This window comes from Rhineura floridana, chromosome 4 (assembly GCF_030035675.1).
Source record: "Rhineura floridana isolate rRhiFlo1 chromosome 4, rRhiFlo1.hap2, whole genome shotgun sequence".
In the NCBI taxonomy this organism is placed as follows: domain Eukaryota; kingdom Metazoa; phylum Chordata; class Lepidosauria; order Squamata; family Rhineuridae; genus Rhineura; species Rhineura floridana.
In genome coordinates, this window is record NC_084483.1 from 134,886,913 (window position 1) to 134,903,525 (window position 16,613).

General features: G+C 39.9%; 1 protein-coding gene across 2 annotated transcripts in view; it reads left to right on the plus strand.

Moving 5' to 3' along the window:
- Positions 1-655: 655 nt before the first annotated feature.
- NTPCR (nucleoside-triphosphatase, cancer-related) overlaps positions 656-16,613 on the plus strand; it is a 29,454-nt gene continuing 13,496 nt past the window's right edge. Inside the window, exons 1-3 of one of the 2 annotated variants that reach the window (XM_061624504.1) lie at positions 656-921; positions 11,142-11,304; positions 11,990-12,086. In XM_061624504.1, the coding sequence (XP_061480488.1) occupies positions 888-921; positions 11,142-11,304; positions 11,990-12,086 (294 nt within the window). In that variant the 5' untranslated portion in view covers positions 656-887. The remainder of the gene's footprint in view (positions 922-11,141; positions 11,305-11,989; positions 12,087-16,613) is intronic. The other variant, XM_061624505.1, reaches the window with a different exon arrangement.

Here is a 16,613-nt window from a genome sequence, read left to right on the forward strand (position 1 = left end):
TTTTTCTACTCCCTTCTGTTTTTCCCAGCATTATTATCTTTTCTAATGAATCATGTCTTCTCATTAGGTGTCCAAAGTATGATAACCTCAGCTTCATCATTTTAGCTTCTAGTTATAGTTCTGGTTTAATTTGTTCTAACACCCAATTATTGGTCTTTTTTGCAGTCCATGGTATCTGCAAAGCTCTCCCCCAACACCACATTTCAAATGTTGATTTTTCTCTTATCCACTTTTTTCACTGTCCAACGTTCACATCCATACATAGAAATCGGAAATACCATGGTCTGAATGATCCTGACTTTAGTGTTCAGTGATACATCTTTGCTTTTGAGGATTTCTGCTAGTAGTATGGTATTATTTGCATATCTTAAATTATTGATATTTCTCCCTCCAATTTTCACACCTCCTTCATCTTGGTCCAATCCTGCTTTCCGTATGATATGCTCTGCGTATAGATTACATAAATAGGGTGATAAAATACATCCCTGTCTCACACCCTTTCCAAATGGGAACCAATCGGTTTCTCATATTCTGTCCTTACAGTAGCCTCTTGTCCAGAGTATAGGTTGAGCATCAGGACAATCAGATGCTGTGGCGCCCCCATTTCTTTTAAAGCATTCCATAGTGGAACTTACTCCCTGGTAAATGTGCCCATGTCCATGAAAAAACTACTGTGGGTCTCCACAAGGGGGAAGGAGCGGAACCTCCAGGTGCGGTAGGTACAAAGCTGGAAACGGAGAAAGCAGAGAGGCTGGCAGCTGAGGGCGCAGGCATCGCGGCGTTTCTTCAGCCACCACGCCCTCTTGAAAGTGCCGCTGGAGGAAAGGAAAAGCGCTCCCTTTACGGCAGCCCCCTTCCCTGTTGCCACCCAGACGGAGGCGCCCAACATGGCCAAGCACGTTTTCCTTACGGGACCACCAGGTAACCCCTCTTCCCGCTGACCCGCCACCGGGCGAGAACGGAGAGAAGGGTGGGAAGCCTCGACCGGGCAGGCAACCTAATCAAACGGTCCGGGAAGGGAAGAGAAGGAGGGCGGAGCAGAGCTCAGCTAGAATGAGGCCTCCTCCGGCCGTCGTGACGCCCTCCTGGGGAAAAAGAACGCAATTATCTCGCGGCCTCTGGCCTGCAACACTGTTTCTGCCCTGTCGGCTTATGTCGCCTGTCGAATTTAGTGAGATTTACTTCCGACTAAACGTGGTTAGGAAGGATAAGCTTTGCCGATCCTGCGTTCGCACATATTCTCAGTTCCCCCCCTCCCCGCCAATATTTTGAGTTCGTTTATACTGTGGCTGCTATCCACAAACCTGTTAAAACCTTGCAGGTAAGTACATAGGCTGTAGTCCTCTGTACGCTTACTTTCCTAATAAGTTGAATACCGTCATATTTATTTCTGAGTAAATATACATAGCTGGGACGAGGAACCTTTTTCAACCCCAGGACCGCATTTTCTTCTGAGGAATATTTGGGGCGGCACATACTACTGAGGGGTGCAGCCAGAGGCAAAAGTAGGCAGAGTAAAGAATGTAAAATTCACCATTGTACACTAGGCTAGTGTCTGTCTACACAGGCACTTGCACATCCCTCTCTTTCCTCCATCCAGGAACACGAAAGCCACGATCAGAGTTCAAGGACACATTCTGGCCAGATACCATACATTTAAACCACATTGGGATGTATTCAACTAAGGCCTACTCAGAGTACACCCATTGAAATGAATGAACCCAAGTTAGTCATTTTCATCAACTTCAGTCTTCAAAGTGGGACTAGCCTTGAATACCCCCCCTTATTTCCCCCCAAGAATCCTGGGAACTGTAGTGTATCCCTCACAGAGCTACAATCCCAGCACTTTCAGCAAACTGCAGCTCTCAGGACTCTTTGGGAGCAAATAATGTGCTTTAAATGTATGGTGTTTATGTAGCCAAAACATTATTATCATTTATTTATATACCTCCATCAGAAGCACATGGCACTGTACATAAAAAACAATAAAAACAAGCCCCTTCCCCAAAAGTGGTACAATCTAAATAAAATAAAATGAGGACAACAAACACATATATGCAGTCATGGAGGTGAAGCATGTTTAGTAGGGGACATGGCTGGTGGCCTGGGGAGAGTTCCAAGGGCCAGCCAGAGAGGTTTGAAGAACTGCATTTGGCCCCCAGCCTGAGGTTCTCCACCTGTTTGGTCTATAAGCCTGCGACACCCAGGCATATATACCTAATTGAAATGCAGAGCTTGGAAAAGTTACTTTTTTTGAACTACAACTCCCATCAGCCCAATCCAGTGGCCATACTGTCTGGGGCTAATGGGAGTTGTAGTTTAAAAAAGTAACTTTTCCAAGCTCTGTTTGTATGCCTATCTTAAGCATGTTTACCCTGAGTATAGTGGGTTTATTCCCAAGTAATTATACAGCCACAAGAGTGGCTGTATACTATAGCCAGCGTGGATTTTTCACATTCCGCAATGTTAAATTGAAAATACCCCCCATGCCATTCTGATGCTTCCCATAAGCTCATTTCAAAGCAAAACCTTACAAAACTTACAGCCCTGAACTCAGAAACGCTTGCTTAACAACTCTCTAAATTTTCATGGCGATAAACAAAACAGTCAGAAAGAATCGAGAGTTCAAAGTCTAAAGAGAGACAAAAAAAACCAGACCCCTTTTGGACTTTTTTCTCTGAGAGTTCTCGTAATCTGTTGAAATTCATTACAAACCAGCCATGTTCACAGAGTACCTGTAATCCTGTTACTGACCTTGCCCCATACTCTGACCTTCATCTTCTGCAGTTTAAAAGTTAAAAAAAATGCCTGGCTGATTTTTAATTAATTTAATAAATTTTGCATTGAACTGAATGACAATGTTGGGCATGCTCAGTAAGAACCAACTGTCAGTGTTCTAAAAGTCAGACTCACAGCTGCTGAGCTTGCCTAATCACGGGGCCACACCCACACCAGACTTCGATTTCACAAGAGACAGTCACTGCTTCCCTCAGAGAATCCTTGGAAGTAGAGTTTTTGAAGCGTGCTGAGAGGAGACTTCTGTTCTCCTGACAGAGCTCCAGTGGCCAGACTGGTTTAACAGTCAGCCACTCTGATTGAAGCTCTGCAAGGGGAACAGGGCATCTCCTAGCAACTCTCAGCACCCTTCACTAACTACACTTCCCAGGATTATTTGAGAGAAGCCATGACTATCCAAAGTGAAATAAAGTTCTGGTGTGGATGTGGCTAGGGACAGCTTTGGTTTAAATTTGGGTGGGAGGCTACATGTGTCTGCTGTAGAATAAAAAGGTGGGGAGAACCCTGAAAAGCAATGATACTGTTCACAATGTTTTCCTTTTGGAAAGGAAAGGGGCTTCCCCTCTGGCCAGTGCCCACCCATCCAATCTCTTCCCCTCCCCTTCCTCCTCCCCTCCCTGCCCCTCCTCCAAGTCAGTGTTGGACTACGACCTGGGAGACCAGGGTTTGAATCCCCACACAGCCATGACACTCACTGGGTGACCTTGGGCCAGTCACTGCCTCTCAGCCTCAGAGGAAGGCAATGGTAAAACCACCACTGAATACTGTTTACCATGAAAACCCTATTCATAGGGTTGCCATTAGTCAGGATTGACTTGAAGGCAGTCCATTTCCATTTTCAAACATGATTGCACAGAAATAAATCCCATTAACTCAAAGTATGCAACTGATAAAACCCACCCTCACTTTTCCTACCTCCTATCTCCTCCCCCTCTTGCCCCTCCCTCTCCCCATGGTCAGTTTTACCTAACTTAAGCATGATTCCACAGGAGTAAATACCACTGAATAAGCATGCAAATGATCAAACCTGCCCTCCCCTGCCCATTCCTTTGCCCCTCTCCCTCCAATCCTCTCCTGCTCCCCTCTCCCCTCCCTTTCTCCTTCCCTCTCCTCTCCCCTCATACCTCCCCCATGGTCAGGTTTACCTATCCTAACCATGATTACATAGGAGTAAATCCCATTAAATTCAATAAGCATGCAAATGATCAGACCTGGCTTTCCCCTCTCCTCTCCCTTCCTCCTTCCCTCCCCTCTTTCTTCTTCCTCCTTCCTTCCCACTCCAGCTTTCCCTCCCTCCCCCCTGGTCAGTTTTACCTATCCTAAACATGATTGCATGGGAGTAAATCCCACTGAACTCAATAAACGTGCAAATGATCAAACCTGTCCTTCTCCTCCCCTCCCCCTCCTGCCTACTCCCTTCCCCCTCCTCCTCTCTGCTCCTCCTCCCCTCCCCATCCTCCTCCCCTCCCCATCCTCCTCCCCTCCCCATTTCCTGTGGTCAGTTTCACCTATCGTAAGCATGATTGCAGGAGAGTAAATCCCACTGAACTCAATAAGGATACAAATGATCAATCCATTCTCGGCAAGCTTGCACAGGATCCCATTTCTTACCTCCCAGATTAAAAAGCAGAGAAATTCACTAATAGGCAAAATAACCTTGCAGTTCAAGAACGCACCTATAGCCCACAGATATTTCTATCAAACTTTAAAAAGCAGGGAAATTGGGCAGCTACAGTGAATGCACTAGGAGAGCAGGAGACCTGACCTCTCTGAGATATTGGACTGCCTTACAAATTTGTCAAAATGCAAACACAATTTGGGTTGGTCTTTCACAGTCCAATCCACTTGCTGTGTAGCTTGGAAGAATTTGGTAACATGTGCCTCTGAGCATATAGTGAGTGGTGGCAACACCTGTAATCAGCCCAAATAATAGAAAGAAGACATGTGCTGTGCTGATCTTGTTTTAGCAGGGAGGAAGCAACATTATTAAGACAGTTGATGTAGTTCAGATGGTCACTTTAAATATGTCTGATTTCTTTTGCAATTTTAGTGAAGTTTCCGATAGGAAATCATTTTATTTTGCTTCTGTTTCTGTGAATATGTGAAGTACAGCAACACTTTGCAAAATTTACACTAAAAAAACTCCAAAAACAATTGTGGAATAATGGCACTGACTGTTCTGCAGAATAGTCTCCAGTGGACATGAGGAGTGTCTCAATTTGCACAAGATCAAACAGTGGGAGGTGAAATATATTCTAGCAAAATTCTAGGTGTGCTCTATGTTTTTAATTGACCGTGCCCACCTTGCCTTAAATGAAGTGGTTTAAACATAGCAGGCTAAAAACATGTATCTTGGGCAGGCTAAGTTTGTTTTTTCCAACAGCTAGATTCATTCCGGATATTATAATCAGTCTGATTTTACATCAAACTGCAGTTTCAGATTCAACTGTTAATGCACCCAAAATAGAAATAGAACATAACTTCCCATTTGAAACACAAAAGGCTGTCTTCACCATCATATGACGCTGACCAATGAAAAGGCTTTGAAATTAATTTAAAAAAAATTGACACAGACTTCTAGGATGAATAATGAGAGAAATAAAGTTTGCTAGATTAGATTCTCTGTAGAAACATTAGTAACACAGGAAAGAAGCAAAGGAAGAAGAAAACCAACAAACATACAAAAATGTCATTCTCCATCTTTGGAGATGGCAGGTACTGCCACCACTCACCATATGCTCAGAGGCACATGTTACCAAATTCTTCCAAGCTACACGGGTGTGAAAGACCAACCTAAATTGTGTTTGTATTTTAACAAATTTGTAGGGCAATACAATATCCCAGAGAGGAGGTCAGGTCTCCTGCTCCCCTGGTGCATTCAGTATAGCTGCCCAATTTCCCTGCTTTTTAAAGTTTGATAGAAATATCTGTGGGCTAAAGTTGTTTTTAAACCACAAAGTTTTCTAACTATTAGTGAATCGTACATAGGATTACAGCCTTGTAGTGCAATACTATGGATGTATTTTCAGAAGTGAGTTCCGCTGCATTCAGTGAGCCTTACTCTCAGAAATGTGTGCACAGGTTTGTAGCCTTAATCTATCCTGGTAAAATAAGTATAGTTAGAACTGGATCTAAGCCTGCCCTGCTTTAAATACCAGTACTAAAAAAGGGAAGTTGTTTTCACTGATCATCAGAGATGCTTCTGTTTGTTAATATTTATAGCAGCACATAATGTGTTTTATAATCTTTACTAGACTACCTGCAGCAGAGAAAATTGCCTGATACTGATATTTGGAATTCAGCCTACACCTTCCATGTTGCTTCTTGACCTCCTTATCTCTTTTGTTCTACCTCCAAATACATCTACTGAAATGTTTTGAGGACCCGCTCCCCAAAGCATAGTTGTTTTAATTGATCCAGCCTTCTGTTGTCTTAGTGTTGTACAATTTAGGTATCTAATTTTCTTTGTAAATAATGCAATAATAATAATATAAAAACTTTAATTTCCCCCCCTTAAGACTGCAATGCTGTGCACACATAGTATGGAGAAAGCTCCACAAAATCCAGTGCGGTCTACTTCTGAATAAGTGTGCATAGGATTGGGCTGCACATTATGCATCCTGTAAAGTGTGTGTGTGTGTGTTATATGCCTTCAAGTCTATTACGACTTATGGCGACCCTATGAATCAGTGACTCCATTAGTATCTGTTACAAACCACATTGTTCAGATCTTGTAAGTTCAGGTCTGTGGCTTCCTTTCAATCCATCTCTTGTTTGGCCTTCCTCTTTTTCTACTCCCTTCTGTTTTTCCCAGTATTATTGCCTTTTCTAGTGAATCATGCCTTCTCATTATGTGTCCAAAGTATAACCTCAGTTTTGTCATTTTAGCTTCTAATGATAGTTCTTGGTTAATTTGTTCTAACACCCAATTATTGGTCTTTTTCACAGTCCATGGTATCCGCAAAACTCTCCTCCAACACCACATGTCAAACGAGTTGATTTTTCTCTCATCCACTTTTTTCACTGTCCAATCTTGACATCCATACATAGAGATCAGGGATACCATGGTCTGAATGATCCTGACTTCGGTGTTAGTGACACATCTTTGCATTTGAGGATCTCTTCTAGTTCTCTCATAACTGCCCTCTCCAGACCTAACTTTCTTCTGATTTCTTGACTATTGTCTCCATTTAGGTTAATGATTGCGCCAAGGTATCGATAATCCTTGACAAGTTCAATGTCTTCATTATCAACTTTAAAGTTACAAAAATCTTCTGTTGTCATTACTTTAGTCTTCTTGACATTCAGCTGTAGTCCTGCTTTTGTGCTTTCCTCTAACTTTCATCAGCATTCGTTTGAGATCATTACTGGTTTCTGCTAGTAGTATGGTATCGTCTGCATATCTTAAATTACTGATATTTCTCCCTCCAGTTTTCACACCTCCTTCATCTTGGTCTAATCCTGCTTTCTGTATGAAATGTTCTGCATATAGATTAAACAAATAGGGTGATAAAATACATCCCTGTCTCACACCCTTCCAGTCGGTTTCTCCATATTCTGTCCTTACAGTTGTCCAGAGTATAGGTTGCGCATCAGGACAATCAGATGCTGTGGCACCCCTGTTTCTTTTAAAACATTCCATAGTTTTTTGTGATCTACACAATCAAAAACTTTGCTGTAATCTATAAAACATAGGGTGATTTCCTTCTGAAATTCCTTGGTCCATTCCTTTATCCAGTGTATGTTTGCGATATGATCTCTGGTCTCTCTTCCCTTTCTAAATCCAGCTTAGACATCTGTCCTTTGTTGTAGAATCTTGAGCATTACTTTACTTGCATGGGATATTAAAGCAATAGTTTGACAATTACTACGTTTCCTGGGATCCCCTTTCTTTGAAATTGGGTTGTATATTGAATGCTTCCAGTCTGGGCCATTGTCTTCTTTTCCATATTTGTTGACAATTTTTTTGTCAAAATTTAGACAGATTCTGTCTCAGTAGCTTGTAGCAACTCTATTGGTATGCCATCTATTCCTGGTGATTTGTTTCTTCCAAGTATTTTAAGATCAGCTTTCACCTCACATTCTAAAATTTCTGGTTCTTCATCATACGGTTCCTCCGTGAATGAATCTGTCATCTGGGCATCTCTTTTATATAATTCTTCAGTGTATTGCTTCCATCTTCCTTTTATTTCATCTTGGTCAGTCAGATTGTTCCCCTGTTGATTATTCAACATCCCTACTATTGGTTTAAATTTCCCTTTAATTTCTCTAATCTTTTGGAATAGGGCTCTTACTGTACCTTTTCATTATCTTCTTCTATTTCTGTACAGTAATTATTGTAGTAGTTCTCTTTGTCCCTGTGTACTGATCGTCATTGCATTTAGGGTTCTGACCATGTTTCTATCTCATTTTGCTTTTGCTTTCCTTCTTTCTTTAACCATGTTAAGAGTTTCATCAGTCACCCATTGAGGTTTTTCTCTCTTTTTAACTAGAGGTATTGCTTTTTGCATTCTTCCCTGATAATGTCTCTGACTTCAATCCATAGTTCTTCTGGTTCCCTTTCAGCTTGGTTTAAAGCCTCAAATCTGTTCCTTGTTTGATCTTTATAATTCTTCTGGGATGTTATTTAAATTGTATTTTGGCATTATGATTGCTTTGTTGTTCTTCTTTAGCTTTACTCTGATTTTTGATATTACCAGTTCATGTTCTGTACCACAGTCTGCTCCTAGTCTTGTTTTTGCAGAAAGTATGGAACTTCTCCATCTTCTGCTTTCAATTATATAATTGATTTGATTTGTATATTGCCCATTTGGTGATGTCCACGTGTACAGTTGTCTTTTTGATTGCTCAAAAAATGTGTTTGCAAGAAACAAATGATTGGCTTCACAGAATTCAATACGTCTCTCTCCTGCTTCAATTCTATCTCCTAAGCCCCATTTCTCCACAATTTTTAGTTCTTCTCTGTTCCCTACTTTTGCATTCCAGTTCCCCATGATTATCAGAGCATCCTGTTTGGATGTGTAATCGATTTCTTCTGTACTTCTGTGTAAAATTTCTCCATTTCCTGTTCTTCTGTGTTTGCCCTTAAAGCATAGACTTGTATGATGGTTATGTTGATAGCTCCTAATTGCTTTTGCTACATCACTTCTCACTATTAGAGCAACTCTGTTTCTTCTTAATTTATCATTTCCTGCATAAAATATTTTGTAGTTGCCATTTTGAAAGTGTCCTATACCCATCCATTTTAATTCACTCATGCCAAGTATTGTAATATTGATATGTTCTGTTTCTTGCTTGACAATTTCTAACTTTCCCTGGTTCATGCTTCTCATATTGTAAACTCTGGACTCTCCTTTTGCATCTGTGTGCTTCAGCTTTTGGGCTTCCGTTTGGCTTTGACCCAGTTGCATATTAGTCACAGCACTATTCGTACTTGTCCTTTGTTCTTCCCCAGTAAGTTGCTGAGTGCCATCTGACCTGGTGGTCTCATCTTCCAGCACAATCTTGTGTTGCATTCTGGATAGTCTATTCATAGGGTTTACATGGTAAAAGGTATTCAGAGGTAGTTTACCATTGCCTTCCTCTGAGTCTGGATGCATCTTAGTGTGGTGTCTCAGCTTTGACCATTCTGCCTTGGGTGCCCCTGCTAGGTGTCTAGCCTCTTGGTCTAGACTCCTGACAGCATTGCTGTCAGCTTCTTTGATACTCTCAAACTCCCTCACCACATTAAGGTGTGCATCCTAGAGGGGGTCCCGTAAGGTACACCATTAAAATATTGTTGTGAGTTTCCGGTTGGAATGGATGATCCCTGTGGGTCCCCTCCAGCCTCTGATTTGGAGACTTGCACCTGGGGGGAAAGAAACTCGCTCTGCTGGTCAGATGAGCTTCTTTTGTTAAACAAATAGAGTGGCCATGGGTCTATCAGGTGCCCAGCAACTGGTGAATGCGCCAGGAAGATCCTTTTGTTATTGAAACTCTTCAGGAGAAGCCTCCCCCCCCCCCAGCCTAGGAGAGGCTTGTGTTTTTAGTTGTCTCGGAAGAATTGCTGGGGACTGGAGGCAGGCAGAGGGAGACTGGCTCTTTGCACTATGGCTTTGGGGTGCCTCCTGTAACACTGATGGGAAAGCTGGATATTGGACTGCTGATGCCTTGAACCCCTCCATCCTAAGCTCAGGTTGGAATGTGTGTAAATAAAAAACCATATTTCATAAAGACACCACAGTCTCCACTAACCTTCTTCCCAAAGGAAAGCAAACCCTGGCTGAGCACAGGGACCCCTGCAATCTCACCGCTCGGAGATTGGGGAGGTGCTCAACCATATAGTTTTGTTATTTACAGAAGAAATACAAAACTGGATTTATTTGATAAAACACATGTAAGTATTTTATAGATCTCATATATTAGTATTATTATTAAGGCTGATTTCCTTTTCTTTCCTCAAAGCTTGTGCCACATGTTTTGATCCTTGCAGGTTTTGAAAGGTTGTTTGTCCATCAGTTAAACTGCAAGCACCCATTCTTCCCATTAACATTTAGTTTGTGTGACTTAATTTTTAAAAATGATTTAGTATGTCAAATCTAAATAATGTACAATTATTACTGTCTTCCTACTTTATTGGAGTAAATTGAATTCATGAAAGTTTAAATTATGAGCTAAGGAAACAGTCATTTATCAGTGGATGTTAATATAATTATATAAATGACAGCAATAGAGCTCAGGGTGGGTAGAGGTTATATTAATAAGCAAAACCCTTTTATCATGTAGCATTCTGTATGATGCAGAAATTGAGATGATAGACCTCATTTATCACTTTTGAGGTTATTCTTAAGGGGGGGTACAAATACCTAAGCAGATGTTCTTGCATTTTTACAAAATGTCCCTTTCATCTTTGGAAACTGATACTTGGGAACGTATCCCAAAAAAGATGACATATATCTGTGTAATTACCTAATATTCTACTTGCCTGGGAGCTCCAAAATGCAAGTGGTTCTCCTCTTTGCAGGGTTAACCATTTATCCTTCCTTAAAGCAAATGGAGAATAATCTCTATCCCAATCATGGTGCATAGGAATATTTGCCAGGTGGATCAGGCCTATTGTGCTGTGTCTTCATCTTCCGCCTCATATTTCTGGCATAATAAGCAATAGTGATGGCTCTGGTGTGCATGGTGAATTGTTTTGAGCAGAACTTCCAATTCAGATTGTCACTGGGAGACCACATCCGTTGCAAGGGCAATGTGCGCTTGAGCTAGGAAGAAGGAGACAAAAGAGTCCTAAGCTGTTGCTTAGTTGTTTTGTTGCACATCAGTGATACTGAAAATGAGGCATAACACTGTTTTTGTTATAGGAATTGGAAAAACAACGTTGATCCAGAAGGCCACTGAAATTTTAAAATCATCCAGTGTCCCTATTGATGGATTTTACACAGAAGAAGTGAGAGAAGGTGGCAGGAGAGTAGGATTTGATGTTGTCACGCTGAGTGGAAGAAGAGGAGTTTTATCTCGAGTTGGGTACTGATGTTTAAAAGATACGTTCTGGCACCTAATTTGCAAAGGCCTTTGTAGAATGCACAAATGTCCTTTGAGACTCCTGTGATGCACATTCAAGGGTAATTGGCATCGGGTGAACAGTTGAAGAAGTGAATAAGATTATGAAGTCACTTACGTGGTGACCATCAGTGTGAATGCATTGATTTGTTACTGCCGCATGGCAAAAAAAACCCATATTACTGTAATCAAGAAATATATTAGGGCATAAAATAATGAGAAGCAAGAGAGGGACAATCAGTGTCCAGTGCAGTGCAAATGGCAAAGAACTGTACTTCCAATTAAAATTTACAAAAAATATCTAGAGCAATTATATTGGATGTTTTGGCCAGTCCAATTCCTTTGTTTATCACCCCAGGGTGGGCATCTGTCCTTGTAGAATTGTGCTCCTAGTAGCCATCACTTTCTGGTTCTGGTTGCCATGTTTCATTATGATACCATGCATATATCCTGCCAGGATTGAGATACTAGCAACCACCTGGAGCATCTCAGAAAAGCGTGGGGACATTTTAATGGGAAGAAAGGGGCATGACAAGCAGAGGCATACATTTTTATAAGCCTTATGTGATCTGAGGATTACCTGTTAAGAAAGAGACTTCTAGAGTGCTTTATTGTTTACCATATTTATTATTATTTTTTCTTTATTCAGCTCTGGTCCCGCAGCAGCAAGGTGTGAATACCGTGTTGGCCAATATGTAGTGGATCTAACTTCATTTGAACAGTTGGCTCTTCCTTTGTTGAGAAATGTGAGTCATATATTGGAATTGCTGGAAAACCATGGCTTTTGGTGAATAAATTGTGGTCATGAGATTTTAGTGAAATGAAAATGCATAATCCTGTGTTTTCAGGGAGCTTATGTACGTAACACATGTAAAAGGCAGTAGTTCTTTCACAACCCTGCGATTATGCCTCACTCTTTAGGTAGTGTACTCTTGTGTCTTAGAAAATATCGGATCAAGCCTGCATGGGTACTTAGCCACTGGAGTAGTTAGCGCAAGTGGCAGAGCAACCTTTTGTTGTTGATTTACATTAATGGCAATACCATGTTCTGTATATTTTGTTAACAAATTAAACTTTGTTTCATTGTTGTTTCATTGTTTAAGTACAGCTGGTGGTTTAATCCAAAGGTAGTCTGAAAATCCTATAGTATTTCACACACACACCCCATTCTGCTTTGGACCCTCTAGCCAAGCTGTGGTAGACTCCTCCTGCTCTATATTCAGTAGTTGGTGGCAGTGCATTGGGCTGCTCTGTTGTGGGTTTAATCCGAATGATAAAAGTCAGGCGTTTAGATGCCCAGGTAAATTGGTCTTCCTAGTGTAGTAACCTCCAGGGTGTGCCAGGGTACAGAGAATGGTAAGAACTCTCTTAAGGATCTCTGGGTTCTTCACTCATATTCCATTGGGGATAATCTGTTGAAGGCTGATGGTGAATGGGGCCAGAGCCAAAAGTGAGAGCCAGAGGAAAAGGGGGAAGAATTTGCAACAATGCAGGATTACATAACTAACTCTCTCTCTCTCTCTCTGGTTTCCCCTCTCCCTATCCACCCTCACCCTAGCCTATTAACACAGGTTGGAGCTGCTTGCTTACAGAGATCATCCCCTTCCATTTTCACTTCATTTGATTTATGGGCTTTCCTCCTCTCACCATCCTTCTATCCCTTTGAGCTCCTCTATGCATGGCTCTCTGCAAGATTCTTCCCCACCCCTTCTCTCTCTCTCTCTCTCTCTCTCTCTCTCTCTCTCTCTCTCTCTCTCACACACACACACACACACACACACACACACACACACACACACACACACACACACACTCACTCACTCACTCACTCACTCACTCACTCACTCACACAGACGCGCGTACACACACACACATATTCTCTCATGGCATGGAAGAGGAAACTTTTCCAAGAGGGGCAGGCTGCAGAGCAAAAGTGGACCCACAGCATCTGGAGGATCACAGGTTCCCACCTTTAGTGTACATGTTCAAATCCCTGTTCAGTTATAAAACTGAGCAAGTATTTTTCAATCTCCCTAACATACCTCCCAGTGCTATTGGAAAGCTAAAATGCCATTGGAGGAAGAGTAGAGCACAAATCTGCATATTTACATGGGTGACTAGATGACTGCTCTTATTCAGCACCATTAAGGTTTTAGGTAAATGTTGTTCCAAAATAAATCAGTTAATGAATTACAAACACTTTATGTCTTGAAAATTCTTGATAAAATATTCTGTGTCATAACTAGTTTATTCCATGGAGCTTATCCAGACACAAAGCATTTCATATGAACATTCATCTATTTAAGCATGACTTTACAAAGGCAATACCTGTCGTTTTCCTTATAAAAAGCATCATCGAGTATTTAACAGCAGTGTAAGAAGTGGCTTGGACAGTGAGATAAAACCTGGGGATGAAATAATACCAGTTTAGCTAGCTTTTGCAACCATTATTTCAGCAAGTGCAGGTTCATGTATGTTGACAGGCTAGCATAAAAATAATTAAAAAATTATTTTGAATGGAGGGAGGCGGGCGTGGAGCACCAGAACGTGGCAGACAGATAAATAAAGACACATAAGAACATAAAGGCATGGGCAAGCACTGTAGAAATTTAGTTTGGCAAAGAAATTGGTGATCTCAGAATTAGCAGCAAAGGTAATTATACAGCATTCTGCCATGTCAAATTGAAAATACCTCCCCATGGCATTCTGCTGTTTCCCATAAACTCATTTCAAAACAAAATTTTACAAGATTAGTCCTGAACACAGAAATGCTTGCTTAACAGCCCTTTAAGTTTTCATGGCGATACACAAAACACTCAGAGAGAATTGTCAGTTTCAGTCTAAAACAAGAGTAAAAAAATCCAGACCCCTCTTGGATTTTTTCTGTCAGCGGTTTCATAATTTGCTGAGATTAATTAAAAATCAAAGTACCTGTAATCCTGTTACTGAGCTTGCTCCATACTCGTACCTCCATCTTCTGCAGTTTAACAGTTTTTTAAAAATGCATGGCTGATTTTTAATTTAAGAATATTAACATTGGAGTCAATGATATGTGCAAGCGTGCTCAGTAAGAACCAACTTTCAGTGTTCTAAAAACCTAACAGCTGTTTGGTTTGGCTAATCAGGAGGCTCATATTCCCCTGATAGAGCTCCACTGGCCAGAGTGGCTTAACAGTCAGCCCCTCTTCCTTTTTTTTAAAATAATTTTTATTCAAATTTTTCAAAAGACAAACAAAACAAAGTCAAACAACAAAAACATAACAATACAACAAAGGAAAAAAAATAAAATAGTTGACTTCCGATTTGTCGCAGATCAGCTCTAAGTATATAATATATATCAAACCTGTCCCTTAATATATACATACAGGATCACTTTTCTCCATAGGCTATCTTAGTTAATCATCAAATCCCAATATCATCATTTTATTTTGATCTTTCAACAAAAAGTCTAAGAGAGGCTTCCATTCCTTAAGAAATGTGTCTGTCGATTTTTCTCTAAGTAAACATGTCAATTTATCCATCTCTACTAAGTCCGTTAATTTCAATAGCCAGTCTTCCATTGTTGGTGTTGATTCCATTTTCCACTTTTGTGCATATAATAATCTTGCTGCCGTAATCATATATAATATTATTCTTCCATATTTCTTTTCTATTTGTTTATCCATAAAACCCAATAAAAAAATTCTGGTTTTGACTGAATATTTATCTTTAGAATTTTTTGCATCATCCTACCTATCTGTGCCCAAAATGATTTTGCCTTTTTACACAGCCACCACATATGATAAAATGATCCTTCTTGTTGTTTACATTTCCAACAAACATTAGAAACATTACTATACATTTTTGACAACTTTTCTGGAGTCATGTACCAACGATACATCATTTTATAGAAATTTTCTTTAAGATTATAGCATAATGTAAATCTCAAGCCTTTTTTCCACATATTTTCCCATTGATCCATTTGTATGTTATAACCAAAATTTTTTGCCCACTTTACCATACACTCTTTTACTTGTTCTTCTTCCATATCCATTTTCAGCAAGAGTTTATACATTTTCGCAATTGTATTTTCATCATTTGTACACAAACCTATTTCAAAATCAGATTTACTTATTTCAAACCCATACATTTTCTTGTCCATTTTATATCTTTCTAACAATTGTAAATAGGCAAACCATTGAGAACTATATCCTTCCTTTATCAGTTGTTCTCTCTCTTTCATTATATATTCTCCATGTACATTTTGTAATAGTTCTTGATAAGTTAACCATTTCTCTTTTCCAGCCATTTGTCTTCTGTAAAACGCTTCTTGACTTGAGACACATAATGGTATTTTCGAATAAAACCTTGGTTTATATCTATTCCATATTTTCAACAGAGGACGTCTTATAAAATGATTATTAAAGTCTACATTTACTTTTACTTTGTCATACCATAGATATCCATGCCATCCCCACTTCAGGTTATGGCCCTCCAAATCCAATAGTCTTTTATTCCTCAATAAAATCCATTCCTTTATCCAGACTAAACAGCAGGCAGCAAAATAAAGTCTCAGATTTGGTAATCCCAGTCCTCCTCTTTCTTTGGCGTCTTGTAGTAATTTAAATTTAACTCTTGGTTTTTTTCCTTGCCAAACAAATTTAGAAATATCTTTTTGCCATTGTTTAAAAGGTAAATCAGAGGATATTACAGGTATTGTTTGAAACAAAAACATCATTCTCGGTAATACATTCATTTTTATCACAGATATTCTACCCATTAATGACAATTGTAGTTTATCCCATCTTAGCAGATCTTTCTTAATCTCTGTCCATAATTTTTCATAATTATTATGAAACAACTTTGAATTTTTATTTGTCATAATGATACCTAAATATTTCAACTTTTTCTCTATTGTAAAATCTGTCTTGTCCATTAACTCTTTCTGTTCCCTTAAAGTTAAATTTTTCACCAACATCTTTGTTTTTTGATTGTTGATCTTAAATCCTGCTAACGGTCCGAATTCTTTTAATTTGTCCATCAATACATTAATTCCTTCCAAAGGGTTTTCTAATACAATTATCAAATCATCAGCAAATGCTCTCAGTTTATATTCTTCTTTTTTTATCTTTAATCCCGAAATCCTTTTATCTTGCCTTATATCTCTAAGCAGCACTTCTAAGACCAGAATAAATAGAAGAGGAGATAATGGACATCCCTGTCTTGTACCCTTTTGTATTTCACATGAATCCGTTAAATCTCCATTAACAATTATCTGAGCCTTCTGAGATGTA